At 34.9% G+C, this 21,438-nt stretch overlaps 1 protein-coding gene across 2 annotated transcripts in view; it reads right to left on the bottom strand.

The window, feature by feature from the left end:
- FAT4 (FAT atypical cadherin 4) overlaps nt 1-21,438 on the bottom strand; it is a 157,174-nt gene that overhangs the window by 76,519 nt on the left and 59,217 nt on the right. For both annotated transcript variants that reach the window (XM_070259465.1, XM_070259475.1), the window contains 3 exons: nt 11,054-11,185; nt 2,934-3,195; nt 1,247-1,597 (listed from right to left, as the gene is read on the bottom strand). In XM_070259465.1, the coding sequence (XP_070115566.1) occupies nt 1,247-1,597; nt 2,934-3,195; nt 11,054-11,185 (745 nt within the window). The remainder of the gene's footprint in view (nt 1-1,246; nt 1,598-2,933; nt 3,196-11,053; nt 11,186-21,438) is intronic.

The raw sequence follows: 21,438 nt of genomic DNA on the forward strand, positions 1-21,438 counted from the left end.
GGATGGAGGTGAAATACAGCATGCAATACTCTTAGGTCAGGACTGGGTACATAGTAATACTTGGCAAATGTTGAGCATTGTTGTTAATATTATTAGCAATAGTAGTGGTGCTAATTATTACAGCCACTTCTATTTTAGAATCAAGTGTCCAATACTAACTTGAATAAGAGGGGAAAACCTCAAACGCACTTACTCAATGAATCCTAAAGAAAGCATTTCCAATTTTGTGAATTGAAATATATATAAAATACTGTGCTTTTTTCCTCTCCTATCTTTCTAAGTGACATTTCTAGACACTCCTGAAAGGAAACTAAGTATAGAACAGAAAGTTGAGATAGAATGGTATTCTGAGATTACATAAATCATCCAAGTCAGTAAGACCAGGAAATTCTAAATTAAGGTTGATATGCCTAAATCACTAGGCATATCCTGGGGCTAGAGGCCTATTTCCTCTTCAAAGTGCTGTCTCTTGTTTTTTTCAACTGATAGGACATTTAGCTGCATCTAACAGAAGAGAAAACAAGGTATTAACTTTCCAAACAGTTTAGTTAAAGACTGATAATCTGTACAGTGTTATCTCTAAGGCAATACTAGCTGATATGTGTATGTGCCAAACGGATCTTAGAAGAAAGGCCAGAAAAGTCGTATTTTAAAAGAAAGTTTGTCAAATGCTTTTGCCGTAAATAAAAGTCAAACACATGCAAAGTCGAGATTTAATGAAAAATCTCAACTTGATCATATAACAGACGTTAGAGATCTGAGATGGCCCTGAGTCTAAGCATGAAAATTTGCTAAAATACTATGAGCAGTTTTCACTCAGAAATGTCAAACTATGCATTCTTTAAGCATTTTTTTAAGACTTTGGTTTTCTTTTCGCTTCCAAATTTTATCCTTTTAAGTTAAAATAACATATATAAACAAATATTTTTATTTATGGACAAAACCTACCAAAAAGCCATTTAATGACTTGTGCATTATTTAACTGCAACACCGCCACGCATTTAAGAGGCAAAAAGGAAGATAAAGTTTCTAAAGGTAAAACAATTGCTCCTTAACTCTTATAAATAAGAATTTAACTGATAAATACTTATTTTTTAATCCTTTATAGTTAAATGATAAATCTATTCCTCAATTTTGAACCTATATTCACAAAATGAAATTTTGTGATAGATGAGTCCAGCAAATAAATATAATATAAATCTATGACATTTTTAATTTTTTTAAATATATAAAATAAAGTACATACCATCATCTGCATCAGTAACGTTAAAGACAAGAACAGTAGATCCCAGAGGCAGATTCTCCATTAAAGATGTGCTATATGAATTCAAGCTGAAAATAGGTGGGTTGTCATTTACATCTAGTATATTGAAATAAATCCTGATGGTAGTAAATTGTCCCCCACCATCTTCAGCTCGAACAGTGAGGATATAATATTGCTGTGCTTCATAATCTAATATTCGAGTCAAATTAAAGACTCCAGTAACTGGATTCAGGAAAAATATGCCATCTTCATCATCTTCACTCACAATATATGTAATTTCTCCATTCACACCAGAGTCATCGTCTGTAGCTAAAATAGCTGCTACCAAAGAACCTATCAAAAAGAATAAATTAATAGCGTAAAATTAATGGGACAAGGGTATTGCTAAGAGAACATACACAAAGACACCAAAAAAATTTATTAGTACAGTAAAATATTTTAGCTAGAGAATAACTATGAAAATATAGTGAACACAACATTCTTCAGATTTCCACATGAACACTGATACCAACATTCCCAAATACTAACAAAGCATATAGCATATGAGCTATCCAGTAGATCTTATGTTGCAATGTAAATGTTCTGGGGAATTAATAGTACTTCTGACATTATTTTTCTACTTGGTATTGCAAATTCACAAACTACTGACGAATTCAGTGAACATATATTGGGGCCCATTGCTGGTGTCAGGAACTGAGAATTCCAAGCAGTAAGAGAGCCTTATGCCCAGGGAATACCACTTGACAGCTCATACGGTCATTGCTATAAGTAGGGCAAGAAATAAATGTGATGGGAATTTCATGGCAGACATGAGCAACTCATCATGGGGAGTGAAGAGAAACCGCAATGAGAAGTCATCTATAAGTGTTTCATTCCTTTGTCAAAGGAGTTTCCAAAACATACGCCTTATTATTGCAAACTCATTCCAAATGTAATTGAGAATGAAATTTAAATTTTAGATAAGAATTTCCAATAACGGAAACAAAGCACACATATACCAGGAACATGGATATCAAGTACTTAAACTCAACAACCACGACATAACATGTTCAGAGAAATAAGATAATTAATTCAGGATTCATATTCTACTAACAATTATTGAGCACTTACTAAATCCTCAAGCCACATGTTAGCAAACTCATATATGCTTTCTAAATTAACCTTTACCATAATTCTAACAGGAATTATTGTTTCTGTTTTACGGAAGGAGGAACTGAAGCTAAGAGAAATGAAGTAACTTGCCCTGGGTCATAGAGTTAGCTAGTAAGTGTTAGAACCAGAACTCAAAGGTTTTCACGTGCTTTTCTTTGCTCTTTCTATACACAGCAGCATAATCACATTAGACATATTTAAAGTGGAAAAACAGTATCAAAATTGTGGTTGCCAGAAAAATTACCAACCCATGTTACAAATACTTTCAGCAACAGAAATATCTGTAATTAGTAATCAGATGGATGGCTAACTTCATCTGCTCTCAGAAGTCTAGTAATTTGCTTGGGAATTGTAGCAAACATGGTTAATCACAAAAATTCAGCATACAAATTTTTATACCTAATAGTATATGGTAAAAGCTTGTCACTAATTAAACTAATTAATAACAGCCAAAATGTAGTCCATAACTGTAGTCAAAGGTGATCCCTACAAATACACTTACGGGTGCATCACCTACCTGGGGTTGTGTCTTCTGGGATGTCAAAAGAATACACAGGTCTGGAGAACTTGGGTGTGTGGTCGTTCACATCACTGACTGTGATATTAATTCTCATATCTGAGGACTGAAGACCATCATCGGCGCGAACCAGCAAGGAATATTTGGAACGGCGTTCTCTGTCCAACCTCTTGGTAGCTATCAGATCTCCAGATTCAGGGTCAATGCGGAAACTGTCATCAGCTCCACTAATGATGGTGTATGTGACGAGAGCATTTGCACCCTAAGAAGAAAAGATGAGGATGTGAACTGTTAGAACTAGAACAGTAAGAGCAGTGCTCCTTATGTTGAATACGTATTTGACAAAATGAGGCTTTGGGGCTTAATTTCATACGATACTGTAAGATTTCAAAAGCTAACAGTCCAGTGTAGTACATCATTACACAGTCTTTCACCACTCACTTCATTGAATAACACAAATCTCAGCCTGCTACACACTGTCTACATAATTTTTTAATTCATAAAATAGACACATGGGAAGGAGTAAAGTTGTCACTGTGGAAAATACAGATGATACTACTACTATTAACCACATAACCAGAAGTTTTGCTAAAGGCTTGCTCTGTGCCAAGCACTACGTATGCATTATCCTACTGCAGTTCACAACTCCGTGACATACTATTCCACAAATGAACACACTGGGTTCCGAGATGCTTGTTAACTTACACATGGTTGCACTGCAGTGCTAGTGTAGATTTCAAACCCACATCTACCTGACTCTGAGCTTGTGCTCTTCTTGCTTCAGCATGAAAAGGTCATTCATTTGGGCAAGTGCTAAATGGAGGAAGCTTGCAATAAGCACCGTAAGAACCAAGAAGAGAAAGGGATAATTTTGAGTTGATTTATGCAGGGAAGAAATAACGGAGAGTGTGTGTGGAGCTGAATTGGGTTTCGTAGAATGGCATTTTTTATGTTTTAAAAGCAAAGACTAAAGACAAACATTTGAGGCAAAAGTGCAGAGGGAAGGAGAATGATGCGCTTGGCTTACTTACTGTTGAACAGTTGGGCAGTGTGGAGAGATTCAACGTAGAACGAAAGAAGAAAGTCAAGCTAAAATATTACATTATGGGTATATTTTGAAGAATCTGCATTGTAACACAAACTGGTCTGAGTTTTACGGCCAATAAACCATTCATCTTGTTTTAGTTGGAAGCAATCTTTTAAGGCTCTTGATAATGTAGGATGGACTAGAGTGGGGAGGGTTCAGAGAAGGCAGATAGCAAGCACAGTTTGGGCCCAAGAGACTGGGGCTTCATTTCCTCCAGGTGAAACTTTGCACAATCTGTTTCTTTGCAGGTTCCAAGTCCCTGTCCTATAAAGTGAAAGCAGGGATGATTTCTCATCTTCTCTCAGGTCTTTGAGTTGTGGTCCTCAAAAACTTTGAAGCATGAACTAGGAAGTTGGCAGAAGGAATGGAAAGGTTGAGGAAAGCAGAATATTCATTACGTGTTTATGAAGTGCTAAGCACTGCTCTGAGCGCCTCACTTCATGGGCACTAATTGATTTAATCCTTAAAGGCAAACCACTTAGAGAAGTAGTATTATCCCCATTTTGAAGATAAAGAGACTGAGATATGGGAGTTTGACCCCTGGCTATCCTGCTCTGGAAATTAGACTCTAAATTTATTATGTACCCAACATAATGCACAGGACAAATTAGTAAGATCTGAGAGATTATTGGATATAGAAATAATAGAAACAATAGTCCTCATTTGTTGAACATTCCCATATATTCTCAATTTCCTTCTTTCAACAATTCTATGTGATGGGTAAAAGTAAAAAAGAAGGAAAAAGATTTTTTTAATTTCAAATTACTTTGGCTGGGAATTAGGCAAATACTCATGCTGAAGATTTCAGGATAAGATTTACTTTGATGCAGGAGAAATTATACAGGAAAATTTTGTGTATGGTATGTTAAAAGACTGAAGGGTAGTTTCACAGAAATGGTTATGTGGCAACTAGGATTTGAGAAGGGGGTTGAGAAAAAGATATGAATGTCAACATATGTAGGTGACAATTGAAGCCACAAGATAGGTTGATAATTTAAATTAGAATAAATAGAAAAAGGAACAGCAGCATAAGGCCTGAATATGGACATTTAAAGAGTGGGGAGAAGGAACAGAGACAGAGATTGAAGGAGGAAGAAAGAGGAGGGATCCAGGAGGAGACCCAAAAGAAGGCGTGCCACAGAGGTTAAGGGGAAGGTTTCAAGAAAGAGTAGGTTTGAGCAGAGCCAAAAGTAAAGAAATTAAGGAGAATTAAAATTAAAGCACCCATCTGGATTTGATGATGGGGCATGCTAACTTCACAGTGTTTTAAAATCTATTATAAACCTATCTATATATTGTTAAAATTATCAGCAGTTTGATTTAGATATTTTTAACTATGTATATTATAACTGAAATATTGAGTTAAATATTATACACTGTGCTGATTGAGATCTGATGTTCTGGAGTCATACTTTTGGGGTTGAATCCTGCTCCGCTACTTATTAATTGTGTGCCATTGGGCAACTACTTAACCTCTATGAGCCTATGTTTCCTTGTCTGGACAACTGGGGTGACAATATTGCCTACAACACAGCACTCTTGCAAGGATTAAATGAGTTAAATATATAATGAACTTGAGAAATAGTAAGTGTATGACTAGTTGTTATTTTTATTCCTATTTTTGTTATTTTTTTAATAAGAGAAATATAATAGGTTAAGTGTATTGGATGACTGATATGTCTCCAAATGAGTAATTTGAATCAAAATATCATTAGAGTTGCTATATATACCAGGGAAAATATGTTTTCTGATTTCCTACTATATGTAATTATTGAGTCTTGACACCGAGATATAAGTGTGTTGGAATTGTTGACTTCAAAAATTACTTTTTGATTTACATATACTCATATAGAATAAATCTAACTTTTGCAATTATCAATCTCTAGAATTTTACTTATTAAAATACCCAGGCTAAGAATTCTCAGGAAAGATATTAGGAAGAACATAAATTTAGGCTGTGCGGGAATATAAGGCTGACATGCTGGGATATGAGAGCATCTGCAGTTTCCATGCATCTTTTCCTTCATAGATTAAATATATTTTATCTTACACGGCCAAACATATAAGGGGATGATTTCTAACACTTGAAGGCAAAAATATTCTTTCAAAATGTATGGCATCTAGTGGCATTCGCTATATTTTTGTACTACATTCCCCAAGCCAACATTGAAATTTAGTAAAGTGAATGCCTCAAAGCATTTTTCAGTTTAGTAATAGAACAGCTGAGTTTGACATACTACCCACATTTATCTTGTATATTCAGGTGTACATGGAGTATCTAACATATTTATTGTAATTGTATGGTTTAACAAAAACATTCAATGAGAGTTTTAGACTTCTAATCTGACCACATTCTGTACTATTTGTTCTGTTTCACAAGGAATTCCATTATTCTAGTAAAGCAGTCCAGGTATGAAAACAGCTACGTTCAACTCTGACCTATTAAAATGGTAAGTATTTGGAAATTAGGGGGAAGGAAAGAAACAAAAACTTATTTAAAGCTATTACACAAATTGTTTGAAATTTAGAAATGCCCTGTATACAAAGTGACTATGATAGTTAATAATCCTAAAGTTATGACAGTTTTTCCAAACAGAATCGAAAGCATCTGACTACTGTTGATAAAACACTCTGTTTTGTATTCAAAATCAGCTGATGCGGTGAATTAATAGTTCTAGTGAATGTCTGAAATGTCTGGCCAAGAGTAATGATTTAATTAGGTCTTTTGAAAAGTCTATTTATTTATTTAATATCCAAAATATGCAGTATCAGCAATACCACAAGAAACAAATATCATGTTTCAGCTGTAGCACGGTGGAAATAATGCTGGTTAAAAACATTCTGCTCTCCTGAGGAACAAGAGACAAAGCATGTGGAAGGAATTCTAAAAGTAAATAGCTATAAATTGCAAATGCATTTACAACCTTAAATAGGATTTTCAAAAACAAGTATGATACCATGAAGCAAAACTCGGGTATCCTGTCCCATCACAAGCAGAATAATTCTGTTTATAAAAGGAAACAAGAGACTGACAAAGTCACGTGCTTCTGAAAGATGTGTATCTTGATCCAACACATGTTTCAAATGATATTTAAATTAAGTTGAAAATGTTCATGCTGTTTTTAAAACTGATTTCCTTAGCCAGGCATTATTCTCCAGTGCCCTAACAGAATTTCTTTAAGATACTAATACTTTCATGTTTGATTTAGTAATTAAGCAAAAGTATACAAATAATAAAGAATATGTCAACACATAAGTTGCTGATGACCTACGTAATCTTAGCATTTTAAAGCATTCTAATCTTTCAAAATCAATCCATTGGACAGTTGTGTGACAATTTAATGCTGATCACAAGGAAAAGAAAGCCCTTGCATTTCAATATTGAGTCCAACTCAAATTAGATGAAGAAAGAAAACATTTGGTAAGAGAGAAAGCATTTCAAATATACATATACATATTTTCAAATTTAACTAAGAGGTAAGAAGCTGAGAATAGAGTAGAAAATAAAATAAAGTTTCATCTAAAACCATCAATATTAATTTATTATAAGCCATTCAAATTAAGGAACAGTCAATAATTCTGAATGCCATAAGAAGCCTAGGTATCCATTCTGTTTGGCATAGGGCCAACGAAATGTTAGTTCCTCATGTCAGGAGTTGAAATAATCAGTAGTCATTAAAATGCTGCTAAAAAATTTAAGAGAAAAGGTATTCAAGAAGGAAAGCAACTTCTTGAGCTTAATCTTTAAAAAATAATAGTGCAAGAGCAGCTTTACAGAAATGTCCTCCTTTCCTTTAAAGTTGTAGGTGAACCTAATTCCTAATCTTCCATCCTCTCCTGTCTTCCCCCACTACCTACCCCTCTACCTCCCTAAAGACACAGATCTGATTACAAAGTACAGGCGATAGATCTTTATGTCTCAGGTACAGTCACACCCAACACACCTTTTCAGCATTCCTCTCTCCCCTGAATTGCTAACAACCCTCCCTCCATTTCCTTGGTCTATTCCTGCTTTGCAGCCTTGCGCTTTTCTGCCCCTTAATTCCCCACCCTATCGCACCTCTACTGTACTTCTTGTATATCCTAGATATCATCACCTTACATTCAGTATTTGTTTTTTGTAGGATGTCTAAGTGATAATGTAACTACCATGGGCTAGTCCTCCAGGACCAGCTCAACTGACCCCATCTTATCAACAGAATAATTGAGTGGGTTTTCAGGAATCAGAAGCCCTTGTCCAGTTCAGGCTGGTTGAGACCACCAACCCGTCAACTGAGCTCATGCAAGTGCTGGATAAGTGGCATTTTTTATGTCAAGGAGCTAAAAACTCCACCCACGGATCATGGTAACACCCCCATTTTCTGAATAAGTGTCCTATGAAGAGGCATGAAGCTTGACTACCCTTGCCCAGATCATCAATTACCTCACTTCTCTTTACTTCCAATCATCTATCTCCACACTTCAGACCGCCCTGCCCCTCATCCCATAAATTGTGGCCAAAGCCCTGAATCAAGGAGACAGATCTAAGAGCATATGCCTCTGTCTCCTCACAGATGGATCTAGCAAGGAAGCTGATTTCTTTTCCCAAAAGCCGATGCCATAATAATTGGCTTTTTTATGCACATGAGGCAAGAGAACCTCAATTTTGTGCTGTAACAATAACGTCCACAAGGTTACTTTTTTCGGGGGAGTGGGGCGGTGAGGAATATTGTCCCTGAGCTAACATCTGTGCCAATCTTCCTGTATTCAGTATGTGGGAAGCTGCCACAGCACAGATGAGTGGTATGTAGGTCTGTGCTTGGGATCCAAACCCGTGAACCCTGGGCTGCTGAAGAAAATCATGCAAACTCAACCACTATGCCACCAGGGTGGCCCCTTTATTTACATTTTTTTAAACTTAAAAAACAAATATTGATAGAAATAAAACAAAGTGCACTAAAACCAGTGTTGATGTAAATCCAGAGAGACAGAAGGACCTTCCGAGCCATCCTCAAAAGTCATCATAAATATAAACATATCTCAAAAGATCAACTTGAAGGCAATGCAAGCGTGTGCACACATACAAACACATATAGAAAAGTCAGACGAAGAAAAATAAACATGCAGGAAGCACTGAATTTGTATTAACCCTCATTTACTATATCTTGAAAAGAAAAAACAGGGATGGAAATAAAATTATAACAGTATCAACAGAATACTATTAAAAGGGTTGAATGTTGGCATCTCCTTCAAATAATCAGTCTTATATCTTATTAGAAGATACAGTCATCTCTCGGTATTCACTGGGGATTGGTTCCAGGACCCCCCTGTGGATAATGAAATCTAGCAGATACTCAAGTTCCTTATGTAAAGTGGTGTAGTATTTCCATACAACCTACTCACATCCTCCTGTATACTCTAAATTGTCTCTAGATTACTTATAATACCTAATGCGATACAGATGCTACGTAAATAGTTGTTATACGTATTGTTCAGGGAATAATGACAGGAAAAAAATTCTGTACATGTTCAGCGCAGATGCAACCAGCATAGGCCTTTCCATCCACGATTGGTTGAATCTATGTATACAGAACCCTTGGAAATGGAGAGCTGACTGTATAAATATTATAATTAACATCATTATTGCTTCACTCTTAGAATAAATCACTCAAAATAAATAAGATTCATTTGTTCTATTCCTACAGAGAGTATAGCCAATGAAATAGTCATTACATTTACAACCCTTTGACACGAATTGTCTTTTGCGTGAGCTTACATTTTTGCTATTCTGCTAAATGAGTTAATGAAATTTTATGAATTGAAATACCTAAATATATATTAATAATGATAAGCTTTAAGAAAATGCAATATCTACTAAATTATAGTTGATGATATTCATATCTATCAATAGTAATAGAAATATTCAGTCACATGACTCTTGTAATTGTAGCTGGAATTAGGAATAAACTTTTCTGTATATAAAATTGAGTACAAGGTACTAAACTTAAAACACCAAATCTTTTGTAACATAAAACTACAATCATTTAAATGTTTACGCTGTATTTTGTTTCCTTTTTCTTAGATTTTTGGCAAAATTTACGACTAAGTGCCATTACACTTCCGTATTGGCTGTTAAAATTAATCTTACTGATTTATTCATCTTTTTAAAGTTAAAGAAATAAATTTATAAAGATCTTAATCATAGGCCCAAAATCAAGTTTTCAGATAATTCTGAGTTTAATTGACGGTAAGGAAATTAAATTCGCCCATCTGTGTTGGACTTAGCTTAAGGAGAAAGAGGATTCTGGTGTCTGGGAACATTGTTCCGCTTTCCACAACTTCAGAACATTAATTAAACCTTATATTTAGCAAGAAAGAGAAAACAAGCAATGGATTTTTTTCATGGGAAAACGTAAATTACAAATTATATAAGTTGCCATTCCATCTAAAGCATGATGATTACGTAGCTAAACTTAAAATATAAATATAGAGGATAGTAATTGAAATTGTACCCCTAAATTTCACATTCACCACTAGGCAAGAAATTCCTGTTTATTAACATAATTGAAAAATTGTTAGCTTGCCCAGACAATTTTCTTAACATATATGTCTATTATTGAATTATATATTTTGATATATATATGCAAATTAAATGAAAAATTTTAAATAATTTACTGTTTTCAATTCCAAATAAAATAAAAATCAATCCTTAGCTGCTATAAGATAACAAATTGGAATGATAAAGGCATAAAAAGTAGGGATATGTCTGCAGATATTTTCTATTATTTGAGAAATTAAAATAATTCGGGTAAGAAATCTAAAATGTAACCAGCAATTAACTGAATTGTGAATTGCTGATCAAAGGAAAATTACATCTAGATAGTCTCTATCTTGGCATCCTTGTATCACATTTCAAGAATTAATATTCTTTGGAAAAGAGCACACAGTGCTCAAGATTAACTATTAGGTAATAAGATTTGTCAACATATAGTAGAAATTTGATAGATCACTGTAATACTAGGTTTCAAAAATTCAGAAGCAGGCTCTGAGCTACCTCATCAGCATCCATGGCTGTCAGTTGCATAATCTTAGATCCATCTCCAATGTTCTCCTCCACAGTGAGATCCAGCATATCCGTTGGAAATACCGGTGGATTGTCATTGATATCCTGAAGTGTTATTTCTACCTACAAGGAGAGGAAGAAACAACACGTGAAGGCGCCACATGTCTGCAAGATCCCAATTAAAGGTATACCAGGAGTCCATTCAACAGGGCCTTCCACAAAAAGGTCAGAATCTTTATACATAACATCCAAACAACAAAATACCCTAGAGAAAGTTGTGAAACCTTTGTAGGAAAATATAAAATCCAAGTAAAGATCATTTGACTGGTTAACAGTAACTGATTTTAAATAGTAGCCTTGGAGTTTATACTAGAAAAGGTCCACTGAGCAACCGCCATTTTGATTCCCAGATATGCGCATCAGTGAAGAAATGTCCAGACTTACGACTGTCTGTCATTCAACCATTAAATGTTGCCTGACACACAGATGAGGTGGCATAAAATTTCTTCCCGAAATGTTGACATATTGTCAATTAATGTCTGCGGAAAATAAAGACGTTCACATTTTGTTTTAAGAAACTCTCAGAGTTTTCCCCTTTAAAGCCAGCTCTCAACCTTTGGGGGGAAAATGCGCACGCACGTCTTCTTTTCTATTTCCACTCGTATCAGGGCTTCTTAATGTGACTAAAGCTAAACAACCATTCCTTTCAGATGCAGTGTTTATATAGATGGTAAATATTAACAGGTTTGGAAGATCCTAGTCAAAGCTATTTGTTTCTCTACCTAAGAAAAAATTGTTTAGAAGGAAGGATTTGTGGAGTCTAAATAATAACTTCAAACCATGTGTTTTCTCTTTTGAGCTAGGTGCTAAAAGCTGAATATCTGATAAGAAAAGGGAAGACAGCTGCTAATAAAACTGAAAGTTTCCCCAGTTGGGTCACAAAGTTAAGTCAGGAAGAAAAATCTACCCATCCATTTAGCTAAGATATAACCAGGACATTTTTCTTACAGGATGAAATGTCATCTTTTATAGTTGTACTGTAAAAACTCCATCAGATCCCAGAGTGATGAGGACTAATATGAGGAGAGAGGAGAGAGCAAAAGAATTCTGGTTTCTCCCTTCCAGGAGGAGAGGGAATGGGGTGGGGTGGAGGGAGAAGCAGTAGGTAGGACTGTCATTATTCTCTGACAAAGAATGAATGGGAACATAGGAGAACTATACAAATAACTGGATGAGTGATTGATAAAAAGACGCCACCATAAAACAATATACAAAATTAAGTACTAAGTAAATATTATACCTCTAGTTCTGCCTTTTAATAGGAGAGTTTTAATAATAACAAATGGCTTAAATTAGTCTAGGAAATGGTTAAGACAGGCAGTCTCGGTATGCAGAAATATGTCACTTCTGGTTTTGGCTAGCATCATTCTCTACACTTCCTTTCAGAGAAGATCCACAATAGCTCCAACTGCAGGCCATAAGGAGCATCTCCGGCTTCCACGAATGGTTGTAAATGCGTGGGTTTTCGAATTAGAAAGACTGGCGTTCAGATTATGGCTCTACAACTTTTAGCTGGGTAAGTTTGAGCACTTAATTCTTTTAGCCTCAATTTCCTCATCTTAAAATGGGGATAATAATGTGTCTTAGAGAATTTTATGAAGACTAAACTTTAATGATGCTGGCAAAATGCTTATCGCAGAGGAAAGTGTTCAGTAAAAAGTTAATCTCGGTTTTCAAGCTGTGAGGACAGGCCTATGGGTTCCTTAGAGCCAGAGAGAGACCTTGAGAAAAGGGATTCACTAAATCAGAATTCTAGGTCCTACAACCTGGATTCAACCAGTACACTTCACTGTTCATCTCTGGTACATGGTGAATATGTCCTAAGCTTTCACGCAGGAAGAGCTGTGAAATACACACATACATACATATACATGTAACTCAAAAGGCTAAAAACTTCGGATTTAAGAATCAACAACTCTGAAATCTCATCTGAAGGTCATCCAAGAATATAATCATTAACATTCATCAGAAATTATCTTCATATTACATATGTGCGAATTTTCATAGATGTTGCATAGTCCTAAAATACAGTAGAAAAATAAATGAAGAATAAGAGACAACTGATCCAAGTACCTCATAATTTAACCCTGACTTTTTAACTTAATAGAATTTTTTTAAGATTCTCAATTATCTTTCATCCATAATTTTGTCACTTGGTCTAAATGGAAATCAACATGCCAACCTTGTGTGAGGTTGGGGGTGTGTGTGCATGAGAGAGATTTTGTAAATATATTTATGAGAGAATGTGCATATATGAGTGTGTGTTTATGTAAGTGTATATGAGTGTGTGTGTGTGTATGTGTATGTAGGAAAGAATACTAAATCGAGAGTAGGGAGTATCCAGATTGGCATCAATTAAATATGACATCAAAGATGCATCAGGAAACAGTACGACACACTAGAAACATGTGGGTAGACCAGAAAGACTCCTGATTGTAAATGGTGAGTGCATGAAATGAGTGAGCCCCTTCTATATTTTAATAGTTATAACAAACTAACTAGCACACGTGCCAGACATTGTTTTAGGGTATATGTGTGTGTGTACATACATACACATACACACACATATTTATACATATAAAATCGTCAAAAGCAAATAATATTATCCCCCCATTAGAGAAATGAGTTAACAAAGGTACAAAGGTTAAGTAATTACTAAATGCCACAGAGCCAATAAGTCAGTAAATTTTCTTTACTACTATACAAACCCGTCTCTCTCATGTGTAGGTGTGTGTGTTCAATAAACACAATGAATCATACTTGAAAAATATATGTCACAGCTATATAAATATATTTTCATAAATGTGCATATTATTTCTGTCTGGTATCTGGATCACTTACATTTGAATTAACTAAACATATTACCTTGGGCTAGCCAATAAATTTCTCTGTGTCAAAATTTTTTATAAAACACAAACTAGACTAGGTGATCCCTAGGCATAGCACTAGAAGTCTTTTGTCACGTATGCTCTATGAGATTTGGGCCAACTGTATCATTTCAGGTATAGAAAAGTGTTTCCTTTTTTATTTGAAAGAATAAATTTAGTTATATATTAATCAGTTCAAAACTAAACATTTCTGAATGTGGCCATAATCAACCAGTTATGAACACAGATCTAGAACATTTCATGATGGTATTCTGATATACGCAAAGGTTATATTTTTGATTAAGGATACCATAGGTCATCCATTTAATAAGTCAGGCTGTCTTTTTTCCCAAAATCAGTGTTAGATTGTCAATCAAAAAGTTAAGAACTTCATGTTCCATTTGTTTTTTGGAAAATCTGGGTATTTTCTCTTAATTGTCCAGTCCCTCAGTCCCTCTTCTCTACTCCACAATTTCTCAGAGATTCCTGGAAAGCTTTCTGCCCACCTTCTCTAAGTTCTCTCCATTCCTGGAGCATGAATTATCTAGGAGAGGAGATGTGAACTCATTGGCACAGGTAGGTGTTATCCTGCAACCCCTTCACTTCTCCTGACCCTTTGTGCCATGTGTCTACCCATCAAGAATTCCAAGACTGTGGACTCTGTTTGTCTATAAAGTGGTCACTGATTACAATGTTTATTCATTCAATATTGTAGAATCTACCACGTAATAGGCATACGTTAGTCACTAAAAATACAGAAGAAAATAAGACAGGTCATGGTCCCTTGCACGGAAGAAGGAAAGTTTGAAAATAGAAATATATACAAATAGAAACATTTACAGTTATCTTTGGGAAAACACATTGCTGACATCTTGTTTCCAAGAAGTTTGCCCCCTACGCCAATGATCATTCTTTAAACTGGCTTACATCTTGCCCTTGGCGGTTACCATCCTCCTGACGATTCCAGATCCTCACATGTGCTTGGCTCACTCTTGGATCTGCCACCAACCTAAGAGTCTTATTCCATTACTATGCTTTCTTTGGACTAAGATTTGGTATGATTTGTTTTGAAAGGTTATCATATAAAACACAGGAATCAAACAAAGTTTAGAGAAGATATCTGGAAACAAGAATTAAGTCAAGACTCTTTTCTTTCTGTACAATTTAGATCCCTTTAAATAATACAGACAATGGTTATTAGTGGTTTATTTTAAAATTCTGAGATCTTTCTTTAAAAATAGTCTATAATTCCTAAAGTAAACAATGTATATGTTGAAAAATACATTCCATTCTTTCACAAGACAAACCAAAAACTACTGCATAGCTAAGCTTTGAGGGCTAGCACTGCCCCTTTACTGCTTTACATTTATCTTGTACATTTGTTTAGACTTGAATAAAGAAAATAAGTGCACCTAAATACTCACTTTGAAAAAAACCCACAAAATCACATTTTGAACTCGGAAGCTTCCCTTCACAAATGGCTGTATTTTAAATGAAAACAAAGCAAATAAAAACTGCCAACAGCTTCCATAATTTAAGTCTAGGCAGCATTCTCAAGGTATCAATTCTGAAAGTTCATGAAAATTGACTCTCCAAGATGAAAGAAACATTACACCATGAAGATAAGGCAGTTGCATATTTTATGTCTGCCTATCGAGTGTTGACCTTTGTCCTAGCTATTTGGCCCTTCGGGAACATATGTGGTTTCACCTGCTACAATTACAGGGGCAGTTGGCAGCTTTGTGGTTGACTTAATCATAACAAAAACATCAGCTGCAGCCGATTGTCCACTGCTACCACCTCCGTCACCATTTAGGTACCTCCAGAATAATGACTTTCTCGGCTCAGACACCTGATCCCTGGGCAGTGAAACCCTGGTAAATGAACAATTATATTTAGAGGCAAAAACATGACAGAGACTAAGGGAGCTAATGACCTATTAATTCAAAAACGGTCAGTCTTTTGGTAGTTTAATAAAAGTAAAAGTTAAATAAAGAATATGGCTTTACATATTGTCACTAAACTTGCTTATGCCGAAGGAAAAGAGTCCTTGATATTCAGCTTGCTGAATAGTTAAATGGATATTTAGAAACCAAAAATCTTACTGTGCAAATAGTTGCTATGAAATTAGTGCAAGGCTTTCCTCTTTTAAAATTTTTTCTGTAATATGCAATCTATCATTTTATCCTGCACTGCATCAAGAATGATATTATGTCTTGGGGATTTATCATTATTTTTTTAAGTGAATGAATCGGATTACAAGTATATAATCCATTAGTAATTGTTAATGAGCAATAGCAATTATCAAATCATTACATATGTGTAGATATAACCATAAAACATGGTATTTCATCTATTTAAATTGATATTATGAAAGTACTACATTTTAGTCGCAGCTAAGGAATTGACTAAAATAGCAAGATCCACTATGAGCTCATTCCCTGGTTAATAAACTGATAATTGCACTGTGGTTACTATCTCAACCACAACGAAAAACATATTTTTAAATTCATAACCTCTCTGCAAGCTAAATAAAGTAGTTCTTAGTGAATCAAGATAAAAAACTAAAACATATTTTTAATTCACAACCTTCCCGCAACCTACATAAAATGGTTCCTAATAAAATAAGGATGAAAAACAATCGGGTTTTTTTTCCTTTTGGGAAATTATAGACTTTACAGTAGTAAAAGTTCAGAAATCTATTTACTTGCAAGTAGATGTATTAAAAATTTTAGAAGGAATCTTAAATATCATCTGTCCATCTCCTTTATTTTACAGAGAATCAAAAGCGAGGCATTGAAATGTCAAGTGGTCTATCTAAGAAAAACCATCATCAGCCTCCTAACACTAGCCCATTGATTTTTCCAGAGACCTGCAGAGAGAGCCAGAGCTGGGAGCAAGCTGAATGATATGCCTTAGATCAATGCCTCTAATCTTTGCATGAAGACAATGATCTTGCATACAAATATGCATTTGATGTCCACAGAAAAATGATTTTTGAAGAAATTAATATTTGTCTACTCCATATATACTTTTTACCACATTCTTGCTCATTTTTAAGTTCCTTCATATTTACATTAAGGGAAACTAATCTGTGAGAGTTCTCATGACAAGGCAGAAAGGTGGTGGGTATATATTGTAAGTAAAGAAACTGTAGTTAAATTCTCTGTAGATATCAGTGAAGGTTATTGCTTTTACAATGTCTACAAAGCTTTCTTTTTCTTAAAAGACATAATCATAAATATTCATTTTCAGAAATGATTAAAATCATTTGGTGGGAAGGACATAAAATACACCAACTATAAAATAGTAAAAAGAAGATGCACCAAGGTAAATAGTGCTTGATTAGTTGTTTTTTTCATGGCAAACATAATTATTTACACTATTGTCTTTTTATTTTTGTGGAACTGACACCCCAAAATGAAATTCCTCAAATAATACTATAACCTAGGCCACATAAATTGTGACAAAGCATTGCACCAAAAATAATGCTTAGAGTTCACATGTATGACCTCCAAAGATAGTATGATAATGCCATCAAGATTGTATTCAAATACACTTTTTAATTAACAGTTCTGCCAAGAATATTCTTCAGTAATAGTATTTTCCTGCTCTGATTTCTTTAATAAATTCATATATTGCAGAAATTGGTCATTGCAAATATCCTCAGGTTACTGAAGGTCATTTGTTCTGCTCAATTTAGTGATTTCTAGGCTCTGAGATTTTGAAAGTAAGAATTGTCCTGCTCATATTTCCATTCTCATAACTTATCCATGCCTAGCATGTAACTTTTCCCCTAGAGATAATTCTGTTTTAAAAGCAAACCCAGGTTATTTTTACATTTTTATTGGAGTCACATGCTCAGCATATTTAATAAAATAGATATATTACTGGTGTATAAGTAGTGATTAATCAAAGTTGTCCTATATTACAATGATATTTAGAACCAATGCAATCTTATTGATTTCCTAGTTCTTGTGTGCCCATTATGCCAGCATGTAAAATGTTTATGCTATGAAGTCATAGCTGATAATTCAATAACTTCATACTCAGAATGTTGACTTGAAATTTAAAGAGCTTCAGAAAAACATCTTATGTATATTTTGTTCAGAAAATCTCCCACTTGGGAGATTGGTATTTAAGATCCTAAGCAAGGCCCAGCACTACTTCAGAAGCAGCTACACTAAACAGTACAAACGTCATGAGTAAACCTGAAAGAATAACTGAGCTTGTTCAAGTGTACATTACCCTTAATAGGTCATTATGATGTCACTCCAATAACACTTTGCTAGATGATGTCCTAGTTTATATTGTGTAGGTGCTACTGAAATTTAGTGAAGAAAAAAGTCTAATCTTACACTCAAAACAATTTTTATTTCATCAGAGTGAAACAAGATGCTGAGACCCACCACTTAATGTTCTGTATGGAGGCTCAAGAGAGGAGTTGAAGTCGAAAGCAAATTCACCAAATTGAAATCCACCCGGGGATCAGTACAACATCACGCCCGAGCTGTCACTTCCCTTGGCCTTGAAAAGGAAAACTCCACCTTTCCTGCCTGCGATGAGTGTGTGTGCAGTAGGAGTGTGCCTGCAATGCCGTGAGAGGCTCAATGCTAAGGGACAACTCAACATCACCGAGCCAGGGTGGTGTGTGCAAAGGAACATTCTGTGACTTGACATTAAACTTGGGAATCAAGAGCAACATGTATTAAACAAAGATGTCAGGATAGAAATATCAAAACCATGGCTCAAGTAAATAATCAAATTTATATTTAAACTGTTTGGCAATAGCTTCACGTGTTCTCTCTTTAAATGAAGCCAAATGCTACATGACTCATTTAATTCAATGCGATTGACACGTTTTGCATGCTATCTAGGCTTCCAATAACGAGGCTTTATTTAGTAAATTTATGTCAAAGCCTGTATATACTGAGATTACATAGCAGAAGGTCTAATTAAATTTCAGCAGAAAGTTTGACATTCTACATTATTGTTTTTGTAGAACTAGCCATATATTTTCATTTGGTAGAACATATATCTGATTCCTTTTTAAAATTTCAAGTTTAGAGTTAAATTCAGCCATTAGGAAAAAGAAAATTCAACACTTCCTAGTACTATCATTTATGGGTTTAAACTCTAAGTAATTCCATTTCTTAACAACAATAAAGAGCTGTATTGCCATGAAAGGATGGTGCCAGGGTTTGCATATTTCCTTCAATTTTGTTCTTCATTTCTTTCCCTATTTTGGGTGACCACTGGGAATTCTGCTGCCATGAGTCTGGGTGAAATGTTTCACTACATCCAGAACACTTCATCATGTTGCAGAGCCAAAATCTATTATGGTTTGCAAGTGACTCATATTTTAGTTATGAGAAGGCCCTAGCAAAGAAGAGTTTACACTGAAAAAGTCCTAAATGTCAGGACCGTAATGTTGGGACTACATAGGTATGCAAGGTCCGAGCATCTCTGTGAACAATGCTTTTAGGTATTTATTTATTTATGATGTATAACCGACCTAATTCAAAGTAGACTGTGTAGCTGTAATAATAGTGTACTGTCTCATCTTGACGGTATTTCTTTAAAAGCTTTGAAACTGAAATCTTAAAGAAAATGGGAGAAATCAAATTTTGGAGAAAAGACCTATGATCCCACGCTAGGAAAGACTGGCAAGGGCTAGTTGTGACCTATTAGGGAAAACCAATAGAGGCACTATTGCATGGGTGAGTGAACCATAAATTCTTGAGAACACAGGTCTATTGCAGGCCCAAACTCTACTGAAGGTCAGGGACCATCAGAAAGTAAATCTCTGCATTTAGGGACAGTTTTTCTTTAGAAAGGCAAGGAAAAATTGAAAAACCATTGCATTTTACTGGAAAATAAGCATTAAAATGTTATACATACTAAACACCATTTTACTGTACTGTTTTATAGAAAACACTTTCTAAAAGAAACATTATATAGTGATAATATTTGAGGAAGTGACATTTAATTTTAGAAATAGAATACTCCTCCTTTTGGAATTTTAGGCTAATAAATATTTTGAAATTAAGTTATGTGTATATTTAGTTATCTGTGTATGTGTTTCACACCAATTTGTACTGTTTCTATTCCAAGTATTTTGGAATATGAAGAAAGAAGGAAGATAGACATTTGAGATTCTTTTTAGTTTAATTTTTTAAAGCACAGATAAACATAATGAGTTTTAAAGCAGAACATATTTCTTATATAAGCTACATGTATGTAACTATGACCAATTATATTTCTCAAACAAAAGCAATTACATTAATCTCTCACCACTAAAATTCTTCTAGCAGTCAACAACATATGTTCCTGGGATTTCAATCTATTTCTTACTAGGAAAGAAATATGTGTGAGTAACAACAGGCAGACTTGGAGAGCAGCCAGAAATTACAAGAATGGCTAGAAGTGCGGACAAGACACAGTTAACTCCATTCTTGAAACAAAATGCTTTCCATAACTTGCTAAATGTGTGGTGACATAATAAAAAGCTAGTTTTGTTGTGCTTTCAATATTGTTCAAATTAGAACCAAATAAGGTTTTCTTTTAAGGCAAAGGCAATCATGTGTAACCACTTCAACTTTTCCTGAAATCAATACTGCATAATTTCTGCATTTTAACAGATTCTTAAGTACGCCCAAAAGTAAATGCAGAATAAAAGATCAAGTTAAAATATGTGTGGTTGCACATGAAACTTATGGAAATTTTTATACCATTCTTCAAAACAAACACCCTGCAAAAGCATCCTGTAGTACCCTTTTCATAGATGTTAATCTGAATGTGACAGACACATATCAAAAGGAAAATGTAGCATAAAACAAATAAAAATATCCCAGCAATTTTTTTCTTCACTTTTGTTTTTGCCCAGTAGATACTGGATTTTATAAAATACATAAGGCTTCTATTAAGACTGCTGAAAAACAGAAAAATAATTTGATTTATATTAAAGATACAACTGCGGTAGATGGAATCATTGACCCCAATTCTTCACCCTCCCTGTAAGCAACGACACAGTCCCTCCCCCTAAATGTGGAATTTGTCTCTTGACCATGGGCTCATCCACAATAATTATTTTGGTCAATGGGATATTTACAAATATGACACAAGTAGAGACTTGAAATATACTTGCCCTCTTGTACCTTGTCACGGTCGCTAGAACAATATGTCCCTGCCAGTCCCCTGGTAGCACAAGGAAAACAACAGGTATTGAGTCAAGGAGTCCCAGCTAACTGAGAGACTTGTCATCTGAAGTAGAGCTTCCCAGTTGAGCCCAGCTTAGGTCAGCCCAACTGTAGCCTACTCACAGATGCATGAAAATAGATGTGTATTCCTGTAGGCCTTTGAGATTTTGTGGCTGTTTATTATGCAGCATGATTGTGGCAATAGTTAACAGATACACAAGGCAAAACAATGGATTCATTAACTGACTAT

The sequence above is a fragment of the Equus caballus genome, chromosome 2 (assembly GCF_041296265.1).
Source record: "Equus caballus isolate H_3958 breed thoroughbred chromosome 2, TB-T2T, whole genome shotgun sequence".
In the NCBI taxonomy this organism is placed as follows: Eukaryota; Metazoa; Chordata; class Mammalia; order Perissodactyla; family Equidae; genus Equus; species Equus caballus.